At 41.8% G+C, this 25,086-nt stretch overlaps 1 protein-coding gene across 1 annotated transcript in view; it reads left to right on the top strand.

The window, feature by feature from the left end:
* Positions 1–25,086, top strand: part of kcnq1.2 (potassium voltage-gated channel, KQT-like subfamily, member 1.2) — a 278,796-nt gene that overhangs the window by 987 nt on the left and 252,723 nt on the right. Inside the window, exons 2-3 of the mRNA XM_049574355.1 lie at positions 1,173–1,837; positions 24,778–24,868. Of these exons, the coding sequence (XP_049430312.1) occupies positions 1,347–1,837; positions 24,778–24,868 (582 nt within the window). The 5' untranslated portion in view covers positions 1,173–1,346. The remainder of the gene's footprint in view (positions 1–1,172; positions 1,838–24,777; positions 24,869–25,086) is intronic.

The following is a 25,086-nucleotide window of genomic DNA, read 5'->3' as shown; positions in this document are numbered from 1 at the left end:
GAAACTACTTGCTTCTCTTTATATCCTGTTACTGTTGGTATAGATTTAATATTATGGCTAATACTTTATTGCACCTAAAGGCAGGTAGTGGACGTTTTCTCATGATAGTAACATGCAGTGTTGTGCTTAACGTGACTGCAACGAAGAAAGCGGAGTAAAAAGCTGCACAACAATCATTCACGTGGCTTTAATCAGTCTAATTTTCTTCTGCCTGCATGTTGATTAAGCTCCTGTGATGTCACATGTTCTGTGTAACTGTTTTGGAAGCTCACATTGTAGCCGTAGTGGCTTAAAAATGTTAGCAAAGTGCATGTTGTGCATTTGTTTTTACCTTCCCAGATGGGAAACAACGAGGCAGGTTTTGACATCCATCAAGGGCAATGCAACAGGTTTAACAGTTGTAAATCCTCAGAGAGAGCCGGAAATGGACTCGTGTGCTGACCTGACGCTGCCATATTACCTCATGCATGATATTGTTCCAGAGATATTACGTGCATGTTACTTTTGTATTATTTTGCACAGGTCAGGAGTCGCAGTGTAATAGCCTACCTGTAAAAACATTTGCAAAAGTTCATAGAAGTGTCACTGGGATTTCTTACTCACAAATGACAATCCCTTCTCTTATCCCTCTCTTTTTAACGTCACAAACATGGGATACCCATGGCGCTTTACACTGTCTCAGAGCAAGAAGTAGGACTGTTGCACAGTCAAAAGCCATAGTCTGCATTAGTGACCTATAAACATAACAGGTGGCTCAGATAACCACATATGTGGTTCAGAGAACTCACTGCCGGTGAGTTCTCAGTAGAAACATGCTGAGGGAAGTATAGTATTTTCCAGATTGTAATCTGATGGTGTTTTGGATTAAATGTATTTTTCTGCAATGCTTGAATGCCATCTGGTACAGTAGCAGATGTTTATGTACTGGATGCAAAGCAAGAGTTTAGTTTTTTCATTTCTGCATTAAGAGTACTGAAATAAAGATGTCCGAACTTTTAAATGTCCATTTTTGGCAGCCCTCACCCATTTGCTACTGGGTCAGTAAGCTTTAGAGTGTCCACGTCTTGTATTTTTCATGATGGATGAGTACTTAACAAGGCTCCTCCTATAGAGGGCAAGGCTTACTTACAGTCATACTATCTCCAGGACTTATGTCACTTCTTCCACTGCAGGTATGGACACACATGCAGTGCAGCAGAGAGAGCTCCTGTCTGCAGCCGGTAGCTAGCCATGCCTAGCGAGGTGTCTTATGCTGCTGGACTCCTTCTCTCTACCTGAATCGTGGTCATAACCTCCAGGACTTTCCAGGACTTTGAAGTCCTCCTCGGCCCTCTCTGAACTTGACCATGGGCGAAAGGCGTGCACACTCTTTTCACATGACGTGCCACGTACAACGCGACTATGGCAGCAGGATGGGGAGCTCCTTCATAAGTTGCAGACCCAACGGATACGCCAGCACAAGCCTCAGCCTCAGCCTGGACCAGGAGATGGACGCGGCCTCCATCGGCACTACAACTACCAGCTCTGCCCTACAGGCTCCTGCGCCCGACAGGAGCCACTACTCTCCTGTTTCACTGGAACTAGACCCCACAGCGGTGAATAATGGATCAGGCATTCCCTGCTGTCCGCCAGCAGACACAATGAAGCCAGCGCGGCAGACCATATGCAGCCAGCCCTCCATCACCTCTGGCCCTCCGCCTCTCCCTCGTTCGAGCTGGCTGCATCATCATCAAAAGGATTTCCAGAGCCCGTACATCAAGACTAGCATGCAGGGGGATGTTTACAACTTCCTAGAGAGACCTGCTGGATTGAAATGCTTCCTCTACCACTTCCTCGTGTGAGTACCTGTCTGGTTCTGTGTGTACCGACTTCAGCACAGACTGCAGGTCAGTTTGGCAGCAGTGCTGAATGAGTAGAGATAGTTACAGGTGACCATAGAGGTTGACAAGCATGTGTTAGTCTCAAAAGACAGACTTACGGTAAATAAACATTGTTAGGAGCATTTACAGAAAACAATCTCCCTTAACACAATGCAAAATTAAGTCTTTAGCATTCAATTAATAGAAGAACAAAAGCCTTCATGAGGTGTATCTGAAACTTTGGGAAACTTAATAACCCTAATCACAATACACCTTTATTACAAGCCATTACAAATTCAGTTAACAGTCTAGTTGAGGGTCTGACTTCAGGCCTGTGTGGTGTCTCCGGTCCCTCTCTCGTTAATTACATCTAGTGCTGCTCCCTCCAGTGTTAGGTTCTGGTTCCCAGTAACACAAGGAGAGGTGTGTGTGGCCTGCTGGCTGTCTGCGGTTGTTTTAAGATAGCCCAAGAGAAAGAGGTCAGCGTGATCTGGTCAACCAATCTGGTCTATTTCGCTCTGTCTTACAGTCAACAAATCAGCCACCTCATGCATGAAACATGGCGCTTCCTCCTTGATGCTGCTAACTTGACCTGCCAGGAGAACTCTCTGACCTACAGTGTAAAACACAGCTACATGAATCACTTTATTAACTGTGACTTAGGAACACTCTCCTCTCCTTTGATGGTGCTAATGTGCTTAGACTGATAAAGTCAGAGTGTTTTAGCATGTGTAATGACTGGAAAAGACCATGCTGAAGAATTTGGATTGTCACACACATAAGTTTTGGTATATACTGTCTTGTATTGACACTTTAATTTGGTTTCCATCTTTCATGTAACTCCATTCAAATATCCTGGAAACTAAGTCGGACATGTGGTGTAAATTAGGTAGAGGAAATAATACAAAAATCCATGGTAAAAACATAAAAACTTGCAAGCATCCTACAGATTAATTTGTATGTTCAAAAGCCTGTGCTAGTTTCGACCTCAAATGCACAGAATTCCAATATGTTCAGCACATTATATTCAAAGTGTAAAATTTCCCCTTTGTATCCAGCTAACATGATGTGACTAAAGGATCTTCCATGATCTCTAAAGTATCCCGCAATTTAGTCCCAGACATCATGGTAAGCCCTGAGCCCATGGATTTAGACCAGATTAGATGAAAATGTGAATGATAATAATAGAAGTTCAATTGAAAGGCATTTACTGAAGTCTTCTGCGCTCCGCTGAATCACACATTGAGTCAGATAAACAGATATTTTTATGAAAAGGTGGGGCTAATTTGGATTCCTGTTTGCGTGCAAATATGTGCAATTTTTTTTTTTTTTGCTCCTCTATCGCCACAGAGCACTATATCTTTTTCTTTAATTGTCCTCAAACAGGAGATGTAGTTTGGGTACAGTTAAAAGCATCCTGATCAGCGTGTTACCCACGCACTTTGAAAGAGTGTTAGGAGGATTAGTTGCTGCCGCTGCTATAGTTACACATGCATCCTGACCTGGGGCATTAATTGGCTAAAAGGCATCTGCAGTATACTATGCTGTGTCTTAAGTAGAGCAGGGCCCAGGAAGAGTAAACCAGAACGCAGTGCAATTAAAAGAAATGGTGCCCTGAGTGCCAAAGGACTCCCACACATTGGGTTTGGTTCCTTATTAAGCTCACACTGTAATGAGTGTTTTTAAGGACGTAGGTTTCGTTTTGCGTGTCCAGCACTCATCTTGTTCAAGATAATACAGGTGTGTTTTTTAATATGATATGAAAAATTCAAAGTGAGTACGTTTACATGGACAGTTTAATTCCCTTTTCATTCGGAATGAAAGTTCTCTCCTATTAAAAGTGATCTTGTAAACACTTAATTTGGAATGAAATTGGCCAATGCGATTGAAAATGTAAGGGGCTGGAATATTCTGTTTCTACTTCTGAATGAAAGAATTTCTCGCACTTGTATACTAGGGTTGGGTCGGTTCTTGGTAATACCAATTCCGTTCGGTACTCCGACCGGACTGCATACGTCATTTTACAGCCTGTGTCTGCCTCTTCGCCAAGCGCACAGCGAGCAGGAGAGAGAGGGGGGTGGGGTTGGGGCGGGGACTGAGCTAGGGAGTGCGAGTGCGCATGCGCCGAGGCCTCTACTGTAGCCTGGAGTTTGTTTAACAATGCCGGGGAGTCGATAATGGCGGACAGTTTAGTCTCGAAGAAATCAAAGAATGCACCACTATGGCAACACTTTGGCTTTGAGCCAGACGAAGGAGGCAACCCTTGTTTGCACTGATTGAGTAAGCTAAATCTGCAAATTTATTTGTAAGCATTTATGTTAAATGAGTCAATTGCGCCCCCAAGTAGCGAAAATCCGGTATTACCAACTTGATGCAGTTTTTCACAAAAACCTGACCTTTTTTTTTTCCTCATACCGACCCAACCCTATTGTATACACTCATTCCTCTTTAAGTTCATTCCGATCTTTCTGCGCATGCTCGTTTCCTTGCCCTTCTGGCGCGATGACGTATATAGCGCGCATAGCAACAGGCTGAGATAGAGCAGTTGGACTCGTTGCACTCACCGGTTTCCATTCACCACAGCACGGTCTTCTGTCTCCCTTCTTCGACCTTCTACCTCTCTTCTCCTCCTCAACAGATGAAGCATTAGCAGAACAAGGTTGTTGTCGTACTGCTGCTTCAAGAATATAAGCAAAACAAACCCGAAAAAGGCACTAAGAACGGCGTCGTCAAGCATCTTGTTATCCGGAGCGAGGACTACAGTGTTTTTTTCTGGTAAACGTAAACACGTAACATCCGCCCGGCCCCCTATCCAATCAGAAGCCTTCCCTGCTCCAAACCTTGCGCGGACCCGAATACAGGTGATTGAACTGATCTCCCGTGTAAACCCTCATTCAGAATGAATATTTCCCATGTGAACTACCTGGAAAGACTTTAATTCTGAATGATTTCATTCATATTTATTTCATTCTGAATGAGAAGCCATCATGTAACCGCACCCACTGTGATACTAGCCATATTTTGGCTTGTTGACATACTGATGTCATACTGTTACGTATGGCAACAACAAGCATGGCTGAAAGTGGAATTATGACTGATTTTGTGGTGGTTCCAAAAAGAGGAGCAGCTTCAGTAGTGTGGAATAAACTGTGGCGTCCTGAATGTTGTATGATCAGTCCCGGACTTGTCAGACTCTTTTAGTGACTTGCCGAACTCATTCGGCGGCTCCTCTGGCAGCAGCACAGCGTCTCTCCCTGTCCTCTCTCGATGTGCGCACACGTCATCAAGTGATTTTGTCATAAACATTTGGTAATGTCAACCTACATGACGCTCGCAGTTCGACAAAGAACACCATATATGTGAATGTGCGATAGATCTGGTATCATAACAGCCTGTCACAGGTTACAGCGTGATGATTAGAGGAGAAATGGCAGAGCATAAAGGTCCAGGTGGAAAAAAGCTTCTCAATCATTTAGGATTTTGCTAAAAGAAGGAAATCACCTGTTGATTTATATATATATAGATCCCAGGGAACATTTTGTATTTGGGAGCTGTTTAAATGTGTAATTTGTGTATCTGGCGTCCTTTTACATACAGGAGCACCTCCAACGTGGGCAAATGTGTGTAAAAAAACCTGCACATTTTCTCAAAAATTTTAATTAAGGATGAACCTTAAACCTTCAAAGCTTCTAACTTTTGGGTCATGACTCAGCTGTTAAGCAGCTCTGGCAAAGAATAACCATGAGTGTGTGGTTTGCTATGCAACTTCTGGCAACAACCTCAATGCCTGCACCTTCTAAAAGGTCCCGTTACTCCCAAATCATCCATTATCCAAACACATTCATCCCCCTCTACAGTGCTTTTGCTCAGTTGCCTTCAAATTACCTAATCATTTAAGCATAGGCGTAATGTTTAGTCATTAAAATTGGCAGGTACGCCTACCACTTTTCAGCTCTGTCTGTGTGAAATTGTGCTTGAAGAGAAGGAGAGTTAGTCTGTCTCATTAAGACGTCGCCTTTGTCAGTCAAAGATGAATGGAAACACTGCGGAGATTCCCCGTTGTCCTGTGTGTATGTGTGTTTTGTGTGCCCTGCCTTGATGATAATCTGCTCCAGCAGTAATTGGGACTCTAATGTCCTCCCCTCACAGAGGAGAGAGAACCCGAGCCTGTCCTTCATTTAATATTAAACCCTTCTGACTGATCCCTGCTGACACTCCTTTAAGTAACTCTTACTTGTCGATGGCTATCGCTGGTGGCCATCTATTCTCCTGGCCTCTTTAGAGATTGGCAATGGAGAGGGGAGGCATAAAGGGCCGTATGCAGCCCTCACGACAGCCCTAATAGGTCGGCTCTAATAGGCCTGCTCTACATTAGGATGACACCCACGCAGACAAACAACACACACACACACACACACGCACAGGTGGCTGCTCAATTCATCACTGCCTTTATCGTGCTGAGGCCCTGTTAAGCAACATTTCCACAACAGCCAGCAATTTAGCACACACAAACAGAGCACATGTTTGCATGCAGACACAGGCATGCATCTACCACAACACGCACACACAGATGCTTCACAGATGTGCAAATGTGGTTGGATTGCAGAGTACAGTGCAGCAAAATACATGAACATATTGGCTCACATATATAGGTCTGAAAATGCACTCATCAGCACTCCATCTGGCTGTTTCAGAACATCTGTCCAATCAACAGGTAGAGTAGTGGGATAACACACCGATCTATGGGGAGACATTTGACTCTCATTAATGCTTGCACAATATACACACGTGTGTTGATGTACATACATCCTTTAAATCACCCTTTTCTGTAACAGTTGATGGATTTGACCAGTTTGTTTTGTTCCTGAAAGCTGATATAAATCCCACTGATTTTAGACAAGAGGCTTTTATTTCTTTGTGAAATATTTCTGTGAGTGAGCGTGAGTTTGCAATGGAAAGAAAGAATTCCTTCATTAGCCCCTCAAGCTGGGGCGCCGAAAAGTGGGGAAAAGGAGAAGGATTCTAGGGGCCCATGATTAAGAGGGGCCCAGAGAGGCCCCTAATAAAATTATAATACTGACAAAAAATAATATGACACTAAGTTATTAACTAACTTATAATCACAAATATATTTTATTTACAATGCACTGGTAACAATAACTTAATTTGTTTTGGAAACATTAACGCCCCCCCTCTCTATTTACGTAAAATGGTTCAGTCCGACTGGATCAGCTGCAGTGCGCCGGTAATTTGTCACAGACAGCTGGTAAGGAGGCGGAGACTGCAAAAATCAGGTAGCCAAAAACGGAAAGAAAGGAAGCTAAGAGAGGAGAAAGAAGCAAAGGGTCGACAGTATGTCACCCAGTATTTCAAAAAGCAAGATGGGTTTGTTAGTGGTTCATGTGGTGGAAAGTTATGGAATATTAACTTTGTCCCTGGTCTATAAGCAGCTTATAGACCAGGGACAAAGTTAATATTCAGAAGAAGGTGATCCTTTTAGTTAGGGATGAGCAAGCAAACAACTTTTTTTTTTTTTTTGAGCGAAAACTAACTAATAACTTACAAATTATGGCGAAAAGGTAGTTTCTTGCAACCCTAGAATTAAGATAAAAAATATTCACAAATGAAAAAACACTTCTGGTTGCTGATAAGTAGTGTTTAACTTTTGATTTAACACTAAAAATTAAAACCCTCGGCGCGCACTGCAGCGCAAGCAGACAGATGCGCGACTCAGAGCAGCATGTGTCACTGACACCAGACTCAGAGCGCAGTGGACCGGTGGAAAATTATTTTACATCAATAAAATCTATTTTATCATTATTTTGGGTCACATTGTTGAAAGAATTTAGTCGTCTGTGTTCAAGCAGGATAATAGGTCTCCATTCATTGCACGTCGGGCTTTCTGTTTCCTTTTTGGAGATGGTGTTGTGTTCAAGGTCCCCCAGCAGCAACAACAGGTTAAAAAGACAAAGATAGTTAGAAGCTAAAGCCGAACTATAGGCTACAGATCACAGTGTAAAAGTGAACCAACGCATCACTGCTGATCGCCACACAAGACAATGAATATAAAGGGAAACTTTGCTGATATTGAACCAGCTGTGTGGCATCACAGTGTGTGCAGATGAACAGTGTTTGGCTTCGCTTCTTCTGGACCTCCACCACCAGATGGGCAGGGATCTCTGGGGGAAGTCGAACAACGTTCATCTGCACACACTGTGATGACAGACAGCTGGTTGAATATCAGCAAAGTTTCCCTGCTTCCCTTCACTGGTTCCTGTACAGCAGGGTCAGTCTTTGTTTCACTGTTATAATCATTAAAAAGCAAAAGCAGCATGTGTATACATTCAGTAGGCTATATCTTCAGTAGCTAGCTAGCTAACCCTACACTTTTCAGGGTTTGATTTTGGTTTTGGAACAGGGAAGAAACGTATATCTTTTTCCAGCCTCTCCAGGTAACGAGTATCATTAATACTCAACAAACATTTAGATCCAAATGCACAAAACCAGCCTGAAAATGAAGGAAATCGGAAACGATTGCATTAGAGTCAATGGAGCACAACTGTTGTTTTCGGACCCTGGTCTGAGCCGGCCTGATGCTACGTTTTGGTAGGCCAGTCTGCGTCCAGGGGCGGGACTTAGTGAAGGGTCAATTGCATCGACACATTTCCTCTCTTTGCCACTTGGGCTCATGAACAATCTGTCCATGAAATATTGGGCAGGTCTGTGAATATAGGCCACTCCCATGAATGCATAAACACACTTTACCTCCGTGTAAAATTTCAGTCTCCTAGGGCAAAAACTGTGGCCACCAAAGGGTGGGGAAACATTTGTGGACCGACCAACTGACAGAGTGAGCTATGGAGATGGTTGCTGCAGCGAAAAAATAATTTGAAACCCAAACAGATGATTTTTTTTCATATGGATTTACATTAACTTTGCACAATGAGAACTCCATTTGTTTGGAAGAGAGCAAAAAAAATCTGCATTTATTGTTTTATTTTTCACATTTTGTTTACTTTGTTATAAAGTAAGTGCTATAAAAAGCAATCATGAATATTGAATGAAGTATTCATAGCATAAAACTAATTAGAAAATGAATTATTCAATGAAATTTAAGTAGTAACAGTTGCAGACACTATTTAGGGGTCGTCAGGGACGATGTTCTTTCCTCTTGATGCTGAAAAATAATTAATAAATGATATTAATAATACATAACAAAAGGAATAAACAATATTAAATGTCATGCTTGTCCAACCACAGAGTACACACACCAAAACACTAAATATACACACACATGCCACGCTAATGATGACAGAGTAAGTCAGAGAGCGTAGAAATCCCTTGGACTGAGGACAGCATATGAGAAGAGTGCCCGAAAAGAGTCTTATGCAATGGCATGCAGACTCACCAGCAGCACACAGACAACCTGGGGCAATGATCCCCTTCACGTTTGGGCCACTCCCTCTGAGTCGTTTACATAACCAAAGGGAACGAACATGTACATCCTCATGATTCCTAAATGCCCTTCTCACTCAGGCTGCAAGCAGATTACAAACGTACATCTTGGTCTTCTTATCCACCGAATCTAAGAGTTCAGTTTCTTACAGCTGCTGCAGTGCAGAAGTAAAACGTGTAATTCATTTGAAAGAGACAGAAATTGAGCTAAAACAGTAGCTGAGCGAGGGATAAACTTACAGACTATTAAAAAAGAGTAGTGTTAGTGTTTTCATTTTGCAGTGGCTGTAATCAAAATATTATCTCATAAAGGTCATCTCTACTGTAACGTCATTATACCACAACCAGTTTGCAGTGGAAGAAGAATTGCACCTGTTTATCCTCGTGAAAATGCAGCTGGCCAGATGTTGTCTGGAATACTTGGTTCTGTTGTGTGTTTTTATATCTGGACAGATTATTGAAATGGCTATAGTGAATCCCCTCCATCTATGTGGAAAGGGCAGAAAGGAAACCTCTTGTTGGATATCTGCTTACAAGAGATTACTGACTGGATGAAGTGAACTGTATGGGTCACATCCATTTCTCCGTAGCAAGTTATGTACACTGGGAAATATTTCATAATGCTATTTTTTTTTTTTTGGTTTAAAATGTTGGCCCCAAAATTTGTTCAACATCGAGACTCTTTCTCTTTTGACTTACATACTTACTTAGGCCTTAAAATTCCCCGAGGAACATAGGCCATTGACGAAACTCCTCCATCCTCTTCGGTCTTGTGCCCTCTTAGTCAGTTGTCGCCATGACAGCCCTTCCGCCTTCATCTCCTCCTCTGTGATTCTTCTCCAGGTGGCTTTAGGTCTTCCTTGCTTCCTCTTGCCTTGCGGGTTCCATGTTAGTGCGTGTTTTATAATGGAGGTGTTTGGTCTTCTGAGTGTGTGGCCTGTCCAATTCCTTTTTCTCCTCTTGATTTGGCTCTCCAGCGGTTCTTGCTTAGTGAGATCCCACAAGTTCACATTTGAGATGGTGTTGGGCCAGTAGATTCCAAGGAGGCGTTGGAGGCAGCGGTTGAAGAATGTCTGGAGTTTGTTGCAGATGTTGGTGGTCATCTTCCAGGTTTCTGATCCGTAGGGTAGGGTGGATTTGACATTTGAGTTGAAGATTTGCAGTTTAGTCTTGAGTGATATGTTTTTTGCTTTCCAGATTTTATTTAAAATGTTGAATATTGTCCTTGTTTTTCCTATTCTGGCCACGACATCTTCATCTGCTCCCCCATCCACAGTAATTATGCTTCCAAGGTATGTAAAACTGGCTACCTCCTCTAACTGATTTTGATCCATGATTATTGGAGAGTTGTTCTTGTTGTTGATGCGCACTACCTTGGTTTTTGATGAGTTGATTTTGAGTTCGAGTGAAGCAGCAGATATCTCTAGATTGCGTGATTTTTCCTGCATCTGTTGGTAGGTATGTGTTGGTAGGTATGTGCTCTTTTGATGGATAGAGTTAATGGGCCCTATTTAGATGGTCTAAAACGCAAAGCGCCAGGCGTGCGGCACATGGGCGTGTCCCAGTCACTTGCTAGTTAGACAGCGCATTTTCAGACTGTGCGCCATGGCGGAGAGTCTGAAAGGGTTGGACTTACTCTGTGAATTAGTCATGGGTGTGTTTTGGGCGTATCATTCAATAAGCCAATCAGAGTGTCACCTCTCATTCCCTTTAAAAGAGGCGCGATTGGAGCACATGGCGGAGAGCTAGTTAGATGGCGGACCTACCGACTGGAAAGAGTGAGCGTTTTACAGCTGAGGAGATGGATCGTGCGGGAGGTGAAGGCCCGTCAGAACCAGATCTACGGGGACGGGCACCCATGCTCCCCGAGGTAAAGCAGGCGTGGGATCACTAATACAAGAAAGGTCTTACTAAATATCTGCGGAATATTATTCAAACTTGTTTTCATCATATAACAGAGCACAGCTGTCAGGACTGCCACGGAGCTCCCCAAGGTGCTGATCCTGCAGCTAGGACCTGTTCAGCGTTTTCTCCCCCACCCACGTTTGTTAATTGTTTTCACATGTTTCCTAGAGCTGTGTTCTGTCTCTTATTTGCATGTGTGTCCTCTCTACACTCAGATAACAATATAATAATATAATATATAATGTAGCCTCATATAACATGTTAAAATATATGCAATGTGTGGGCTTTGGTTTTCAATCAAAAAAAATGATTGATTGGTCAGATAATTTCACAGTTTCATTTGTTATTATTACTGATTATGATGATTATTACTGCGATTAGATCATTCTGATTAATGACTGACCATTAAGACGTGTTTCTGAGAAATATTTTAATGTGCACAATAATAACCTTTCACATTGTAATCATATTTTTATTTGTTATCTTTTGCATTTGTGTGGCTGCTCCGTGTGTGTCTGAGCAGAGTGCACGCGCATTGTGCACCCGCCTAGAGACGCATATTACTAACTTGTTTAACAGCGAAATACTGCGCCGTTGACTTTAGACCAGGTTTGTGTTGGTCACTGGCGCATTTGCTTTTTACGTCATCTAACTAGCAACGCGCCATGACTGCGCCTGACCACTCCTCATTTTTAGACCAACACACCCAGAGAAGTGCAAGTTCATTTGCTAGTTAGACGACGAGGGCGCAGGGTGTGAAAATGACAACTGCGCCTGCATCTAAATAGCAATGACACTTGCGACATGGATTATGCGCCCTCTGCCGTCTGCTTTAGACCATCTAAATAGGGCCCATTTTGTTGTTCCACTGTCTGCTGTTTCTTCTACTGGGCATAGTAACTGCCAGGGACTTACACTGATACTTTCTGGTAACTGTGGATAGCTACTAGGCTTGCTACAGTAGTTGGTGATACCGGTGTTACATGGTGTTTGGGCCAGCCGCCCTCATCATTGTTTTGCTTTATTTTTCTCAATACATAGTTGTACGGTGGATGCTACACCTATAAACTGAAAGTGTCTGCTGAGCTGCAGCACAGAGTAGAAGTCAGACTTCACTTATCATGTGATGAGAGTGCGGAGAGTTGACTGACAAGACGATGGTGGAGGATTCAGTTTCAAAGTGAAAAGCAAAAGTGCCTGTGCGATATATCTGATCCGCCTCCAACAAGTGCTGAAAATGACTGTTGTCTTGTTTTGTAGGCCCATGTTTGATGAACAGTACTGGTAGTGCTTTTCCCATTGACAAATACATTGCATCTCTGCGGACTATTTCATAATAAAAGTAGTCACCAGGAAATGTTTGGTTTGCATTAGCTGTAAGTTTATTCAGTGCTCTGAAGATATTTCAATCAGGAGAGACTCGTTCTGAGAGAAAAGAATATTTATTTACATGTGCACATAAGTATGAGAAATGTGAAAAGTTTTTGGTGATTAGACCCCATTGTGATGGCATCTATTAATTGTCTTTTTCCACTTTCAAACAACTGATGACACTTCTTAAAAGTAAAAACAACTGGACAGATACCAGAAAAATTAGATTTTCTTATTTCACACTTATTACGTATAAAAGGTGTAAATGACCAGTTACCTCCTGTTGCACTTTAACAGGTAAGCAACCCACAAAGCTGCACTGCAGCTGCTAAATTAAAAACATATTTTAAACCCTTTGAATGATTGATTTCCATTAATTTGCTGCCCGGATCCATTGTATTTCAACGTGGAATTCTATTACAAGATGAACAGCATACACAATGTACAGTTTAGGCTCTACATGTTGAATTCAAACCTCGAATTTAAGTAATATTTTTGGTAATGCCAATGTCTTGACAGTAAACGTGTTCCTGTTACCTCTAATGCCACCTAACCCTGCACGGTTTGTCCATCAGTTTTCAACCTGCCAAATAGTGTAAACTGTCAATGTTATTTTTTTTACTACAAATAAACTAACAAAATCTACATTTTGCAACCTTAGCATCACTTCTCCTTATCTTGGCCTTCCCTTGTGCTGTTTTGCTGTTGATAAAGATATTTAAACTTATGGTTTGACTTATTGTAACGTTATCTTAATAACTTACAGTGATGTGTAACTGTACAACTGAATTTTACCGAGAAGCTGAGGATATTAGCTTTTGGCCTTGTGTGCTGCTGATGCTGAGTGTGAAACACAGTTGGTGAAGTTACTGGTTATAAAGTCAGTTGTGTGATACCTCTCGTAACAGTTTCTCCTTTCATTCATCTTGCCCTCAAACCAGTAAGGAGATTTACATCTTTTTTTTTAAGTATTTGGTGGACAAGATGATAGCTAAGCCAGGGTGGAATATCCATGTTTGTGACTGGTGGCTGATGTGGTGTAATCCACCCTAAGCTCTTCCATGGACGGGGATGGGGACGAGGAGGGGGGCAGTAAAGAGGGTTGTGGAGGGCTGCTCTGTTTCTGACCATGCTTGCCAACAGTGATAGCCAGGACAGTTTGTGCGCTCTTTGCCTGAAGTTTGTACTTTTTTTAATGTAACAGGCTCTTTTTCACATCATGGACAAGAAGCAGCCTCAGAATGGAGAGGTGTTCAGCCCCAAAACAAATGTGTAAACCTTATGGAGGTTAAGTCAGCCAACTCACATGGAGCAGATTTATTATTGGGAGCACAAGTACCCAAGATTATGTCCAAAGTTTGGACTTGGATTTGACTAAGACCCTAGAGGTGCTGGGAAATAGGTTGGTCTAAAATGTTTTAGGAGCAGCAGTAACAGTGCTATCACCTGCAAACTGAGCAGTATTGTAGCATCATAGGCATAGCACTATTATGTTAAACAGACCATCTTATTACTGTATAAAACATTTTTCATGTATGAGATGTTTTAACAAACAGCTTTTTATACAAACTTGACAGGCAAGTGAAAGGTATTAATGGACAGTAGAGAAGGACAGATGCCAAGGAGGAAACTTGGCAGAAGGGTGTAGTATGGGCCAAGGAAGAACCTATCCAATTTTAGAGTGGATCTGAATCAGGGGGCAGGTACACAAATTATTTTTCATTTTTACACACAATAAAAAAATAGAAAAATAGTCCCTATCTGTTGAGTAGGAATTGAACCAGTTTAGTACTGTGCCAGAAAGTTGCACCCAGTTTTCGAGTTGTTCTAAATATGTTGTAGTCCACTGTGTCAAATGTGGCACTGAGATCCAGTCATACTAAGACTGAAATTCTGCCACTGTCTGTGTTTAAATGGATGTTGTTGAAAACCTTGACAAAATTGGCATTACGCGTCGCCGCTGAAACGATGACTTATAGCCTCTCTTTGGCATTTGAGCAGCTTTATAAAACTCGTGAACATGTAATGACTCCTTAATTAGCAAGTTGACTTTACATAGACGGCATATCTTTTCAATTTCTCCTGACATTGTGTTGTTTGGTTTGTTCACCGCTCCGCGACATGCGCGTTAAGGCCCGAACATACTTGGGTGGAACATACGCGGAACGGATTCCGTGGACGTCCGCAAGCCTTGTGCGCGCAAAGCTCAGATTTTACGGGATTTTTCATGGACATTTTTTCAGGAAACTACAACGCAGAAGTGTGCTTGACTATGAAAGCCCGAATGAATGTGGACATTCCTCGCGGAGTTCGCTCCGCTTATAGTATGCCCGAGTATGCTTGTGTCGAGCGGGCGGAGGCGTTGATCTCCATACCCTTTAACTGAATTTGCAGAGACCCTATAATTCCCCCATGAACAACCACTTGCCAACGGTGGTGAGAAAAAAACATAGAGTCATGGAGTCCCACAAGGTTCTGTGCTTGGACCAATACTTTTCTCCTTATATATATGCTGCCTTAAGGCAATATTATCAAGAAATACGCCATAAATTTTCATTGTTATGCAGACGATACCCAGTTAAATTCAGTTAAGAGGCCAGATTAAGCCAATCACTTAACTTAACGACGTAAAGACCTGCATTACCTATGATAAAAGTGATAAAAGAACCCCTATGAGAAAATTCATTGATACCTGATAATACGGGCTTGCTGTGAAACTGAATGGGGCTATGGCTTTCTATTTGAGGACGCAGCTTTCAACAGGCTGTAAAAAACATGGTAGTGCTGCTGAATGGCTGTGGCTGAGGAGAAAGTGAGTGGTTTGTGTAAAGGTTTTGTGTTCATATGGGTTTTGGAGATTCATGCATGCAAAGTGCTCCATGTAGGTGGCGTGAGTAGTGTTAATTTGGATGTTAATAGCCCTGTGAGGCCTGGTTGTTTTGAACGTGTGCTTGGTGATGAGTTGGGTATGTCTCCATTGTTTGATGGTGGAGGTAGTTTGCTTTGATGAGGAGTAAAGAAAGGCCTCTCAGGTTTCAAAGACTTGTTTGCCACACAGTCCTCATGGGGTTTGCTTTGGAGGGCAGTATTTTGTGTGTGGATGCAGGTAAAGAGGGTAGAGAGTAGTTGTTGAAAAGGTCCATTTGACAACCCCTCAACTTGCCCTCATTCATATGCTCATCTATATATCAGAATGGCTTTAGGCAAATGAAGGGATATGAAATGACTTACTTTGTATTCACTATGTCCTAGAAAGCTTTTGATACCACCTGTTCATGTTTTCAGTTGCGTTTTGTAGTGGATTTAGACAAACTGTGATAGCAGGACTGACCATGGCTCTCCAGTAAAAATATGTAAAAAATGTACAGTAGCTCAGCCTAAGCAGATACAATCCATCCATTTTCTAACCGCTTATCCTCTTGAGGGTCGCGGGGGGGCTGGAGCCTATCCCAACTGACATTGGGCGAGAGGCAGGGTTCACCCTGGACAGGTCACCAGATTATCACAGGGCTGACACATAGAGACAGACAACCATTCACACTCACATTCACACCTACCGACAATTTAGAGTCACCAATTAACCTGCATGTCTTTGGACTGTGGGAGGAAGCTGGAGTACCCGGAGAAAACCCACACTGACACAGGGAGAACATGCAAACTCCACACTGAAGGGCTCTGGGATTGAACCAGTAACACTGTGCTACATTACAGAGAAATACAAAACTGTACTAATGAACCTTCATTAATGTAGGCCTATATTTTATCTCCAAGTGCACGTCACACACTGAGCGAGCCGCCTGTTAATGACGCTGTGGGCTAATGGGCACGTAGCTACTTCCATGTTTCAGATGATACGTCATGTTTGTAGTCGACCAATGAAGATGAGTTTACATATCACCTTGGGTTCGTCCTTCACCTTCTCAAAATGATCCCACACTTTGGATTTCCTGCCCAACATGTTATTAACTACCCTGTGGAATAACCGCAGGTACCAGCCCTGGAAATTAGGGGCTGCACACATGCCGCATCTTTAGCCCAGCTTTCAAGAGCGCGGTGGCAGGTTGCGTCTTGTAGACTAATGACCTTTCTGGTCAACTAACGTTTGGTCGACTATTAGGGGGCAGCCCCAACATATCGGCATATTGGATATTGGCAAAAAATCCACTATTGTGCACCCCTACTGTAAACACTTGCAGGAGCGTGCCTGTACCAGATGAGCATATAAGTTTTTGTTCAGAATCAGCTACTTATCACAGGTCACTGATGAGACTTTCTTCTCATTCATTCCCGTAGCGTCACAGTGCATTAAACAGTGTTGAAGCTCAGCGTCCAAAGACTTCAATGGGGAAGCATAGAGTGGGTTGTTCCACTGCAGCGAAACTAGACAGTCATTGGATAAATGCTCGGTTTTGTCCCGCCCATTGGACGCTCAGCGTCTCTGGGGGTCTATGGGGCAGTGGGCTGACCTCGGCTGGCCTGGATGCTGGGCTTCTGCATGATGACTGGATGATCTGTCTGAGGCTGAATCCCTTTTTGATCGACAGCGAAATGAGCGAATCAGCGATCTTGAAATATAAACCACCACCGGAGCATTTTTCAAGTTTCATTCTGTTGTTCCGAGTTGATCTGGAAACTTTTCCAATCCTCTTAGTGACTTTTTCTTTGTTAAAAACGACTAGCGACAAATCTAGCATCTTTTTCTGGTGTTATTGGAGACTGCACTCGTGTTTGGAGACTCTGACTTCTGTCGCTCTGCAGTTACTGTCCCCAACGAGCAGCGGGTGCTGCTGTGAGCCCCTCCACCATCCCAAAGCACACACAGGCGGTCACACTAGCCTCACGCAGCAGCCCCAGAGGGTAGAATTTACGTATAAATAAACAGGCACATTTTATGATGTAGGCTGAAAATGAGCTTCCCCTCCTTGAAAGACCAGCAGCCGCCACTGAAGCATTGTAACATAATATATAGACAGTTTAAGGAGGAGCATAATGTGTCTGAAAGTGTAGAATTAGCATGGTATCACTACTGTTGGGTGGCTAACTCTATGTGTTTGCATACTCTATATGTTAATGTGCACGCACTAGTCTGCAACTGTGAACATGATTCCCCTTCTTGTCACTCGCACTGTTGAGATCACAGTGTCCCTGCTGTCTGTACTCAGTAAATGCTTCCTAAGCTTATGCTACCTTAGCTTCACAGTTGATTGAGTGGAGGGTTTGGTGTGGCTCTGTGCTGTACTTATTTTAGTGAAGCAGGACGGATCTGCAGTCAATAATACTCGCTAAAGCCCCAGCTGTTTTGTTTTAATCAGATCCCAGGGGTTTTGGCCTGGCTAAATAAGGTTGCCAAATGGTTGTGAGTGACCCAGTCCCGTCCGCAGCAAACACCTCCCCGCGGTGTCAATGCAGAAAGCTTTGGATATGATATTAAGAGAATGCTTGGTGTAGTTACTGTCTACTGACTGCTATATATACACGTGTCCTGACTAAATGTGCAGCCTGTCTCATGGCTTTAAGTGAGTTTTATTTAATCTTGGGAAGTTTTTATGTGTGAATAGAAATTGGTGGAAAATTCAAAGCCATGACAAGTTCAAGTATGAGAGGATTTATTATTAGAATATTGCATAATGTTGCAGACTGGTCTGTAATTTGTAAATTACATAAGTGATTACTATAGTCTACAATCTAATTTCCTTTAATTGTTTCTAAAAGATTATGATCTGGTGTCCTGTAGGGTTTTGTAAAGTGTTCATGGTGAGGGTTAGTGTAGATTTTTTGTGGCTGGAAGGTTTTCAACCAACCACGGCATTGTACCGCATAGTTGTGATACACCTGAGAAATGTCACTGAAATCGAATCAAAGCAACCCTGTTTTCTTTAAACCTCAAAGAAGCTCAAGAGTTTTGGCATTTATCCCTGTGCTTGTACAGTATGTGGAGTCCCATGGATATTACATTGCGCTGTTATCCCTCCACACAGAACAAATGCCACAGTGCCACGTGCTGAAGGAAAACACACAGATTACATGACCCTGTCAGTGGCCTACATGACTATAACATCATATTTATGCTTATCCTAATAAGATGATCTCATATCAGCAAAAGGGGAAATGGGTTTGACTGAGTTGACTTCACCTGCTCTGCCTGCTCTGACAATGCTATGCCTATGACATTGGGCAGTCGGGTGCAGCCCTATTGCCCAATGTACATTCACTGATCTGATGTGTGATGTGTTATAAACTGCTGTCAGGCATAGCATTGTCACTGTCAGCACTGAGGTTGGTTGGCTGTTTAATATGAAAATTCAGATTCAGTTTTTTGTTTCCCATATAAAGTTTTAAAGTTTGAATGGGTTCAGTGGGACGATCAATGTGTGACAGTGCATTCTCATAATATAACAAACAAGCTAAAGACGCCAATGCAGGATTGGAAATGTGCAACCACGTTACATACACTAGATATCAAGCAAAAGCCAGAGACTGTGTCATCATATTAAGTAGGGGTGAGTTTGTGTACAAAAATCTCTAAACGATTTTTTTTCCTGTAAACGTGTACACCAACGGTTATAGGCCGCCACTCCGAAATATCGCCATTCTGACGGTCCACCATCCCGAATTCTGGTCCCTGAGTCCTGACAGTAAGCTATGGCGAGCCTGTAGAAGCTGTATTTCCCATGCATGTCACTGATTTTCACCGGGGATGCACACAAGTAATTCAGACTGACATTACCTGTTTTTCAGCAAACTCCTCCGGTAATTTTATTAAAAAGCATGGCATATAGGTCCACAGTAACTTATTATTATTATTATTATTATTGGGTCTTATAAGAGTGGGCTACAGTGAGTACGGGGCCATCAAATCACAGCATCCGCGGTGAGAGGACACGGAATTGTGTATGCTTTTTACGCACGCGGGTCGAGGCGAGAACAGATATTTGATGTGGGAAAGATGTAGCCAGATGTATTACCTGTTTTTAAGCGGCACTGAGATATGTGGCTCGTCCGTCCGTCTGTCCGTAGCACGAGTCATGTTTGCCATTTCACCACCAACCCGTGTGTAAAAGCGCAAACAATTCCATGTCCTCACCGCGGATGCTGTGATTTGATGGCCCTGCACTCATTGTAGTCAACCGGTGAACGACCCCCCTTAACGTAGGCTACTGACCTGTTGCCAAACCCGGTCGCACACCACTTTTTGTCATATTCACAGTCTATCACAGCTAGTCAATTAGTACCCCAAATGTCCAAAATGTCCCCAGAAGTACACAAAAAAACCCCAAAACAACAGCGACTGCTCGACTGAGGGGTCTCTGACTGACAATCTCTGACTTTAAAGGGGCAGGCTCATTGGGTAATATTTCTATAGCAAAAAGCATGTGACAGTAGTTAAGGTTTCCAAATGAGATTCCCACTTTGTGAACTGTGGTCATATCTTCTCTCGATATATTTTTTTTCCACACAGTATTTATGGCGGATATAGGGATTTCATTGGCAATCTCTTTTTATACCTGAGGTGTTTGTTGTCTGTTTGCATTTGAACTTAAAATTGAACAATGAGACTGCTTACAGCCTTGTTTTTTTTAATGATTACTTTAATAGATGTGGCTCATTCCTTAAGTTCTTTTATTAGTTTTTAAGGCACTGCATGGGCTTGCACCAGACTATATCTCAGAGATGCTTTTATTTTATGAACCAGGAAGGCCCCTCAGATCCTCTGGCTCCTCTCTTTTAACTTCTACACAGAGTAGAACAAAAACATTTGGTGATGCTGCTTTCAGCCACTATGCTCCAAAACTGTGGAACAATCTGCCGGAGGATCTGAGAGGAGTCAGAAACACTGACACTTAAACGTAGGCTAAAAACCCATCTCTTTAGTCTGGCTTTTGTGTAGTGTCCTACGTTAGTTCTGTTGTTTTATAATTATTCTATTTATTGCTTTTTATCTGTATTTGTCTTAATGCTATTTCCCTGATTGTTTTTATATCTTATTTTATTCTATATTTTATCCTGCATTTTATTTTTATTTTTTACTTTTGTTTTTATTCAGTGGTCTTATCTGTATTTTCCTCTTTTTATTATTGCTGTTCTCCTGACTTTGATTTTATATTTTATCCTGCATGTTAATTTAAATATATACGTATATATATATATTTAGTAGCAGCACAGTAGTTTTTATCTTGTTTTTATCTTCTATTATTGTTTTAAATTATTATTGTATGACAGTGTGCATTAGTTTCCCAGTCCTTTTTCTGATTTTACTTTTTTATTCTCTGTCTCACATTTTTCAATCAAAATGTAAAGCACTTTGAATGACATTGATTTGCTTTGAAAGGTGCTATATAAATAAAATTTGATTGAGTGATTGATTTGATATTTACATAACCTATCCTGTTCTTAATTGACTTTACGTGGTGTCCTGGGTGCTGAATCATTTGTTTTTAGTCTGGGTTGAGTCTCTGTGCTTTACCTTGGTCACCTCAGTCAAAATTGAATATATATATATATATATATATATGACACTGTACCATATCAGAGGGGATAATGTCACCTCAGCTCACCCGCTCGCTGATGACTTGCTTCCCTATAGGTGCAGGGATACACTCAGGACATTATGCTCCCAAGTGTTTCCTGTGTGTGTGTGTGTGTGTGTGTGTGTGTGTGTGTGTGTGTGTGTGTGGTGAGCAGTAATCCTCACTCTCCCATCTGGCCAATGTGTCACAGTCTGTGTGTAAGGGGAATCCTCCTTTAGGAGTCTTACCCTCCATCACCCCATTGTCTTTTGCTCATTCTACCAACTGATGGAGCAGAAATGAGCCTGATCTTTTAAGGAAAACTCACCTTCTGTCTTGAACCGGTTTATACAGGTGTCTGAGACAGGTGTGGCTCACATGGATGTCTGATTTAGTAATGTACTTCTCTTTTGGGCATTCTCAGTTCAAAAAAGAAAAGAAAAAAAATCATGTCGACTGGATGGTGGCCTCGTGAATGCAACAATTTCCTAATCTTTCTCTTGTGTGGGAGTGTATATACGTGTCTGCATTATTTTCAAAGTTACATGGATAATAATAAACAACAGACACTTACATAACCTCACCAGCATATGGCATGTAATCCAGCCTGCGGTACACATAATGCACCCATCGCTGTGTGTTTTTAAAGTGAGCTCGATGATGATGATGATGATGATGATGATGGTGCATGACAACGCTCACACAGTATGTCATGTAAAAGCACTTAAAAGATGTGTTCCAAGGATTATTAATGGGATGGTGAAAATGCACACAACTGACTCAGCTCTTAATCCCGTAGGGTCAGGAGAGACCGAGCAAAGCCCCTCATGAGCCTCTTTAAAATTTAGAATGAATAAATGAACAGTGCCGTGGTTTAAGAAAAAATGCTGTTTTTAACTAAGATGGAAAATGTCTCACATGAAAGCTTTCGTCACTCATTGAAATACTAAACTGAATTAAAAGCTTCTTGTAGTAGTGTGAATGAACTGTGCCAAACTGTTTGAAAGAAATGCAAGTAACGCGTGATTTTAAAAAATGAAAACTTTTGAGATTTTTTTTAATCAGAAGTTAATGAATCCAGTGATTACATAAAATTCAACGAGAAATATTTTAGGCACTGTTTCATTGATCAAAAAAAGGTAACATTGGCTATGTTTCCATCCAAAAGTGATTCGAATCATTGGGAAATGTGCATTTAAAGAAATACGAATCCTGTGTGTTTCCATTAAATGTACGGACTTTGGTGAAAACTACGAACTTGCATGAGTTTTCCGCAGAACCGAAAACACAACAAGTCTCGCATTCTTCTTCTTCTACGTTTTCTGGTGGTTGGCAACCAGCTTGTAAATGCATTACCGCCTTCCCGACCCGGAGTGTGGACATCACCATGGAGAGACTGAATTCGAACATAACTGTTTCCATCTCCCGTTTTGCAAATCAATATTTTTTCGAATAAACCAAAACCTGGCTAAAGCCTGCGTATTTTAGTTTGTGCGAATCAGAGGATTTTAATTCAAATTTTGGCGTTCCATCCTGATTTTTAGATGCGATACTTGTAGATGCGCATCTAAACAGGCTGATGGAAACATGGCTGTTGTCTGTTATTAGCTTCTCCAACATTGTCACATCTATGATATAAAACTAAACATCTTTGGACTGTTGGTCAAGCTAATTTGATATGTCACATTGGGCTCTAGGAAGATATAAGGGGCATGTTTCACCTTTATCTAACATTTATTAGATAAATAAATGAATACATAAATGAGTAAATTGATAAATAATCAGCAGATGTATTGATAATGAAAATAACTGTCGCCACTCCTACCTTTCTCCCCCACTTCACTCTCACTTTAATCCAGTTTTTCTTCCTCTACCTTCCGTTAGGTGTGCAGGTAGTGGATGTTAAGTTGACAGGGCTGTATTTATAGACTATGAATATACACCGACAGATGGACAGTCTCGTCGGAATGTTTTACTGTTGCTAGGAGACGTGGAAACATCCTGTCAGCTGTTAATACAAGCAGATTGATGACAAAAAGAGAGCACCTTGACAACTGGCTTAATGATACACACTGAACAAAAATATAAATGCAACACTTTGTTTTGCTGCCCCCCTTTTTTCCATTGCAATCAGGAGAGATGTGTTTTTATGATAAAAGAATATTTATTAACATGTGAACGAATGAATAAGAATGTTGAAAGTCTTTGGCGATTAGACCCCGTAGAGATGGTGTGATTTAAGGAGAGTGATGAATCCATAGTCGAATAGGGAACCCCTGGTGGTGGTAGAGGTGGTGACGATGAGATGAGAGGAAGATGGAGAAGTGCCGATGATCTGGAGGAGTAGAGGAATGAGCCTGTGTTGAGTTTGTCCTGGACTCTGGATACGATGGCTGGAGGTGACCGGGGTGGAGGAGAGTGAAGATTCTGCCTAAAATGACGGCTGACAGCAGCAGAAGAGAGAGCAGATTTAAAATTTTGCAGTGGCATCCTGATTGGCTGAGAGATCGTGGCAAAGTGTGATTGGGTAACTAGAGGAGTGAACACCCATAGTCAGCTGATTAGAGGAGTAGTGAGTAGTGAGAGTGGGATGGAGAAAATGTGAAAGGGTGAGCACGAGAAAGGTCTTCCTGACTGAACTTACGCTGAGCTTCATTAGTTTAAATAAGAGATCTAAGACTGTTTCCATGCACACAAAAGGCTGATTTCCCTCTAATTTTGTTCACAAATTTATTAAAATCTGTTCTCGTGCATCCACCTGACAGGTGCAGGATATCAGGATGCTCATTAAACAGCATCATCACTACACAGGTGTGCCTCGGGATGCTCACAATAAAAGGCTGCTCCAAAATATGCAGTTTTATTTTGATTAAAGACATTTTAGCGCCACAGAAATGCATTTTTGGTTACAGATAGTGCCAAACATTGTAGTGAAACGAACATTCAGTTCACAGGCAACAGCGCTTATGGACATTCCTGCAGTCAGCATACCAATGTCACACTCCCCCAAAGCTTGTGACATGTGTGGCATTGTGCTGTGTGATTAAACTGAACATTTTAGAGTGGCCTTTTATTGTGACCATCCCAAGACACACCTGGGATGCTGTTTAATCAGCATCTTGATATGCCACACCTGTCAGGCGGATGGATCATCTTGGCAAATGAGAAGTACGTGAGAAATAAGTCTTCTGTGTGCACAGAAAAAAGTCTTAAATCTTTAATTTAAACTCTTGAAAAATGGGAGCAAAAACAAAAATGTTGTGTTTATATTTTCTTTCAGTTGTATGTTAGCATTCATCTCTCAAAGTGTTCAAATGTACTCAATAGGGTGGTTCATATCTGCGGCAAAATCACTGGTAATGTTAAACCCACAGAGTGTTATGAATATGAACACATGCATACTCTTTGAGCCCCTCTTCCATCTAACTTCCAATTAAACTCCATAAGAAAAAGCAGACTGAGCCCTTCTTATTCATTGTTTTAAATTGATTTAATGTGTAACCAATTACTGTTTGGGGACAAGTAAAGTGATTGATTCTTTTTGTTAACGTAATGAGGGTAAATTGGAGCTAATTATAGGGAAATACTTGAGTGAAGGTCAGATGTGTAAAACAATAATTCTTCTATTTTGTTACTTGGACAGTGACAACTAACAGGAAAACTGTTTTCTCTCCCTGCAGCTTCCTCATGGTCCTGGTGTGTCTAATCTTCAGTGTCCTGTCCACTATAGAGCAATATGCAGAGTTCGCCACGGGAACACTCTTCTGGATGGTGAGTACTCTCAGTGTGCTGATTTGGTACCAAACATAAAACTTTAACAACTCTGATACAACTCTGCAAATAGCCTAAATCCAAATCTTCACCATTCATTCATGTGGATTCTTTATTAAAGGTTGCATCAGTTATAAGAGACGCTCTTATTAAACATAACACTACAGAAACAATGGTAACAGGTTTATCAGTCACTGTCTTAAAGATTCTGTACACCC

Source organism: Epinephelus fuscoguttatus, linkage group LG4, assembly GCF_011397635.1.
Source record: "Epinephelus fuscoguttatus linkage group LG4, E.fuscoguttatus.final_Chr_v1".
Lineage (NCBI taxonomy): Eukaryota > Metazoa > Chordata > Actinopteri > Perciformes > Serranidae > Epinephelus > Epinephelus fuscoguttatus.
The sequence above is the reverse complement of the archived record's forward strand: the minus strand, read 5'-3'. Positions and strand labels throughout refer to the sequence as shown.